Source organism: Apis laboriosa, unplaced genomic scaffold (genome assembly GCF_014066325.1).
Source record: "Apis laboriosa isolate Shangri-la unplaced genomic scaffold, ASM1406632v1 scaffold218_cov154, whole genome shotgun sequence".
NCBI lineage: Eukaryota > Metazoa > Arthropoda > Insecta > Hymenoptera > Apidae > Apis > Apis laboriosa.
The window spans coordinates 96,825-102,862 of record NW_025222359.1 but is presented as its reverse complement, the minus strand read 5'-3'; the positions used below and the strand labels follow the sequence as shown (position 1 = coordinate 102,862).

Here is a 6,038-nt window from a genome sequence, read left to right as displayed (position 1 = left end):
AGTCCGATGTGGACATTTGAAAGGCTGTTCTAACATTTTCAATAAAATAATTTATGTGATTTTTAAATCAGTGGTACTCTTATTTTCTACAGCTTACAACAACTTATAACAACAAATTATAAATCTACAAAATACTTAATTTGATATATTCTTCGTTAATCACTCCTTCACTCTTCGATGAAATTCTTTCTAATTTGCAAAAACGATTTTTTTTTCGTCTCTGGTAAATAAAACACTAGGTAAAAAATACTAAACACGTTTAGCGCAGAGATGCACAAAAATGCAATAGAATATGCATTATATTCTAATACGACGACATTCCAGATGCGCAACATAATGAACGACCACATGAAGTTTACGTAGAAACAAAAGCTGATACACGTTACTTTCGCGTATATCGGAAATATTTCGTTTATAATAACATAAGGCAGAATGGCCAATCCCAACGAGATGCTCACAACGTAAAATAATGTCGCTATCAAAGGTAATATTTGTAGATCCATAATATATATAGAATTTTTCTGCACGTAAAAGTAAATACCCAATAGAAAACTGAAACTGGAAACGCCTACTGTGGATATAATCATCAAAGGTCTTCTTCCTAAACGATCCACTAAACTGATACACATTAAAGATGAGATCAGATGTACCGTTATTAAAACGATGTTGGTATAACCTTTTTGCAATTCACCGTTATAATTCTCGAAGATCGTTTGATAGCCAATAAGAATGATCGAGCCTGAGAATGCTTGCAGCATCATTACACCAATACTGATAAAGATTATCTTTTTGCCACCTGAAACATAAAATATTTAATATATTAGAAATTGCGAATAGATATAGGGTTTTTCTCAAAATTTTACAAAATTTAATCTACCTGATTGAGATATGAGATTGAAAATGGAAGATAAAGTTCCTTTATTATCAGCATCCCATACCATGATCGAATCCATTTCCTCGCTAATATCAGCCGAATCACGTAAAAATATCAAAGAATCCATAGCGGCCTCGAATTTTTTTTGGCGCAACAAATAATAAGGCGTTTCCGGAAACCAGATAAATATTATAAATTGCAACATTGCCAACGACAACGCCACATAAGAATATTGTTGCACAGTGCCAAACGAGCCGATTACATAGCCCAAAAGGTTACCGCAATAATCCATTAATATGAAGCAACTGCACAAGGCACCGCGAATATACGTAGGAGAGATCTCTGTCACGAACATAGAACCACTTGTGAAAATTATACCGTTGGCTATACCACCTATGAAACGTGCGATATACAGATTCTGAAAATAATAAAAATTGATAAGTATCAATATATATTTGATAAATATCAATATATGACGTGTAAATTAATGTGAAAAATAGAGAACCGAGTTGTGTAAATATTGAAAATTCACTTATGCTCTTGAAATATGAAAGGAAAGCTTAAATATAATTATTTAATGAATATTCGTATTCTAAAAACTATAATGTACGTGTACCGTTGTTGTTGAATTCCATACTATTAGTAACCAACTTAAACATGTAGGAATGATGGCTAATAATATTGAAATTTTTCTGCCTATAAAGTCAGCGATGAATATCGAAACGAAACATCCGAGTGACATTCCTAATTTGAACATTGACATTAACCAGGAAGCCTCGCTCGTAGTGATTTCGAAAGGAAGACCATTGATTAACATTGGGGACGTCCATCCCAAAAATAGACCACCGTTGAGTTGAGCTAAACATACTGTCTTATCGAAACGATTATTGGTATTATAACTTGCAAACGAATAATTGACATGTTTTATAGCATTTTTTCTTACCAACAAAAGTAACCAAGTAAAGTTTTATATTTGACATATTGACGATTGCCACCTGACTCGAACGTTTTTACGAGGAAATAAAATTGTGTTTCGCAACAAATATAATTGCATAGATAAAAGTATTCTATTAGTCTTTTTTTTGCAGACAAGGTGAACGAGCCGCGATAACGGTTCATTAAAATGTTTTACTATAATTATCATTATAATATTACGTTCTGAATTAATTACAATAAATAAAAATATAAAATACATTGATAATATTTAAAGTATATCCCAGATACACTTTATTACAGATTTATTACAGATAAATCATCATAAAGTTAACTTTGTTGCCATTATTGAAAAATCTAACATTTATAATGATACAATAACTCATTTGTGCTCAAATGTTTTGCAAAAATAAGAATTAAATAATTACATATAACAAATGTGAAGATCAGGGAATAAGGCATATATACATATAAATCAAAATTCTTAGTATAATTTTTTACATATAACAATACGATTTTATGCGATGGTATTTTCATATATATATATATATATATATACACACACTTATTCTTAGTAACGAGCTACATGGATAGAACTGCAGTTTACGTAATCTAATAACTTTTCAAAACTCAATTATTGAAAAACATATAGATTCTATATGATATTTATTTAAATACATTACTAACATGCGATATATAAATTATTACTCTATATTTATTTATCAATAATTATTTCTTCCTATTATTTCATCATGTTTAATTTTCTTTTATTATTCACTAGAATTCATGATGAATCAAATTACTTATTATTTTTCTTTTTACATGATAAATAAATGAATAAATCTATAAAAAAATTCTATTAAAATTAAAAAAATTCTTTTATAAATTCTAATAAATTTATAAAAAAATTCTATATGCTCTGATCAAATATTTATAAAGAAACGTTTTATATCTTTAATTTTCCACACTTTTTAATTAGGAGTAAATAAATAATAGTAAGATATAAAATATTAAATATTCTTATGTTCGTAACAAAATATTTGATCATATAATAAATTGACTTAAATAATTTTTAAATATGAAAACAAAAATATCAATTTCTATATATTCGTATTATTAAAAAATATATTTTAGAACCAATATTTGTGATATAATTATATAAATTATCTTAGAAAAAATAATAAATTATTGATTTGTTAAGAGAATTTATTCCATCAAACAAATTTAAATTTTAAAATAATTGTGTTGTAAAATATCAAATTGAATCAAACAAGAACAGCATTAATAATCAGAGAAACATTCTCTTGTCTATATGATTTCCCAGAAGCAGTTCTATGAATCCATCAATTAAATCTCCAATTTGTGATATAGAAATGATTCGAGTTATGTCGTCAATAGTTATTACGTTCTGTAACGAACTTGGCTTCTCTAAAATTTCTAGCAAATGTGACGTCCAAGATGAATATCTATATCAAAAGCAAGCAAATTGAATGAATCCATATTCACAATTTAAGAAACGATATTGTCTATCAAATATAAGTTTCATAAGTTTTTTCTAAAAAATTATAAATTTCTTAACATAAAGATAATATTTTTTTAAAATTTAGATATATATATATATATCTTTTCATTTTAGATGATAAAAAAAATTTACAACTTTTAATTATAATTTATATCCATGCAATTGATCCTGTATCTCTTGCAATGTTTTTCTTCTCGTTTCGGGTACGCAGTAATATATAAAAATGATACCCACGATAGTGGTGAAAGAAAAGAACCAAAACGCAATATATGTCCCATACTGAATAGCAATAGGTTGATAAGAGAAAGTCACGATAGTAGAACAAAAATAACAGCATAACATTCCAATTGTACTGCCAAGTGCTTTAACATTCGTAGGAAAAACTTCACTCATCATGGTAAATGGAAGTGCAGCCAAGCCGAAGGCATACATGATAATGTAAAGTATCGTTCCAGTAGCTGGTAACCAAACGATCCCATTGATGTCTAATTGCATTTCCCGAAGGAAAAAAGATAAACCAATAAGGAAAGTGGAAATGAAAACGCCCGATGCTGAAAATATGAGTAAAGTCCTTCTATTGTACCGATCCACCACAGATGTACTAATAGCCGCACATATTATTTGGATACCACCCAATATCATAGTCAGGTATTTGCCTTCAAATTCGTTTTTCGTCTCATTGAAAATTATTTCGGCATATGAAAGTATCGCCATACTGCCACTCCATTGTTGAATCGCAATTAAACCTAATACAACTATTAACGCTCTAAAAAATAAAAGAAATTAAATATATTCACTTTTGAAATCAAAAGAAGTTATTATTTGACCATCATTGAGATCATATTAAGAATATTTAAAATCACTTAAAGATTTCAAAAATATGATATACTATACTATACTTCCGATTTCCTGAAATGCTGATTAATTCCCACAATCCAGTATTATTAGCCAAATCAATTTTTATATATTTCTCGATGATCTCAGCTTCTTTAGAAACATCTGTAGTTCCTCTTAAATGCATAAGAGATGTAATCCCTTCCTGATATTTCCCATGGCGCATTAAATGATACGGAGATTCCGGTAATGATATCAAAATCATCGAGAAGAGAATTGGTATTGATGATGATACAAGTGCGAGATCTCTCAAAGAAAGAAACGGTCCTATCAGCCATTCAATCAGTATACCAAATTTTGCAGCTACAGTCAATGATGAAGTTAATATTCCTCTTATTTTAGCTGGCGAAATTTCACCTACGTACATAGTGGCAGACATATGCCCAATTCCGTTACTTATTCCGCAAAAGAATCTACCAACAATCAATTCCTGAGAAAGAAAAATAAATCTTTTGTAAATAGTGAAAATTTTATATTTAAAAATTCGAAAATCATTGATTATTATTTAATATAATACGAAACATGTTTATTATAAGAATTATAAGAAAAGTATTAAATTAAGTATTAAATAATACTTGATGTGCATATTTATATCTCATAGTTAATATCAGCTATATCAATAGTTAATATCTACATATCTGTATTAAAGTATTATACATATCTGCTTAAAGTATTAACTATATCTCTGAGAAATAAAACAATAAATTGCAGACTAATCGTAGAATCATTTTAAATGAAAAATTATCGTAATTGTAAAATTCATAAAATCATATTCTTTTTTTAATTAACATGTTTATACAGTAATGAAATATACTATAATTTAATAGAAGTTACCCATGCTGATGTTGCAAAAGCAATCATCATCCATCCTATTATCATTGGTATCGCAGTGAAAAGTAGAGTCAATTTCCTACCAATTATATTTATAATATAAGTACAATACATTGCACCCACAGCTGCACCCATGGTAAAAATGGATGTAACCCATGTAGCTTGTTGTGATGTTAAAGATATAGGACTATTATTTTGCATTAAAAGAGACAATGAAGGCGATGGCCAGCCAAAGAATAAACCATATGAAATCATACCTACATTACCTAATATCAATAGAGAATGTTAAACAATTTTTTATCCAATTCTATTTTTTACTCTTTTCAGTGTATTAACAACTTTACAAAACTTTACAACCTTACAAACTTTAATAATATAATAAAATAATACACGTAATAATAAATTTGACAAAACTTACTAGCAAAAACAGCTAAATATATTTTCTTCATGATGATGGTAAGGCGTATGGAAGACAAATGAACCATCTAGCTTAAACAAAGATCTATCAAACGATAAAAATAATGTACTTTATAATATACATACATTCTAGATAGCAAATAATGGTTCCTTATTAAATCTACATAAAGTACTCATAATCATTGAATGAATGCATTGTTATCAAACAGAATATATCTTTAATTATAACGTGACATACCGAGATAAAAATATTAAAATATTATTATTAATAATTGAATTAAATATTGACAATGTCATAAAATTGATTATAATTCATAACATAAAATTGATAAAATACTAAATTCAATTATATTTTATTTCGACTATACGTAATAAAAATAGAATAACAAATAATTTTATACTGCAGTAGATATAATTGTATGTTATTATTTTATTATTTCTAATTATATTTTAGTAAATCTTTAATATTTAAATTATATTATTAAACTAATGAATAAAAAACAATTGCATCACATATAAATAATCTCATTAATAATATCATTAATAATAATACATATAACTGTGCAA

General features: G+C 27.3%; 1 protein-coding gene across 1 annotated transcript; it reads right to left on the bottom strand.

Annotated features, from left to right (window-relative positions):
• Nucleotides 1-56: 56 nt before the first annotated feature.
• LOC122712765 lies at nt 57-5,735 on the bottom strand. The gene is made up of 9 exons (XM_043932640.1): nt 5,473-5,735; nt 5,058-5,320; nt 4,229-4,653; nt 3,490-4,095; nt 3,213-3,273; nt 1,818-1,869; nt 1,491-1,741; nt 878-1,292; nt 57-796 (listed from the first exon to the last, which is right to left on the bottom strand). Exons 1-9 carry the CDS (start codon nt 5,537-5,539, stop codon nt 168-170), a joined length of 2,769 nt encoding a protein of 922 aa, XP_043788575.1. The 5' UTR covers nt 5,540-5,735; the 3' UTR covers nt 57-167.
• Between the last annotated feature and the right edge of the window lie 303 nt (nt 5,736-6,038).

What these genes read in the sequence shown, in the direction of transcription:
- LOC122712765 (XM_043932640.1), bottom strand. Translation starts at nt 5,539, where the DNA reads ATGGTTCATTTGTCTTCCATACGCCTTACCATCATCATGAAGAAAATA. An exon ending in CTTTTGCAACATCAGCATGG is followed by an intron (nt 4,654 to 5,057) that starts GTAACTTCTATT and finishes TTTCTTTCTCAG; the next exon opens with GAATTGATTGTTGGTAGATT. An exon ending in AGCCAAGTTCGTTACAGAAC is followed by an intron (nt 1,870 to 3,212) that starts GTAATAACTATT and finishes CGTTCGAGTCAG; the next exon opens with GTGGCAATCGTCAATATGTC.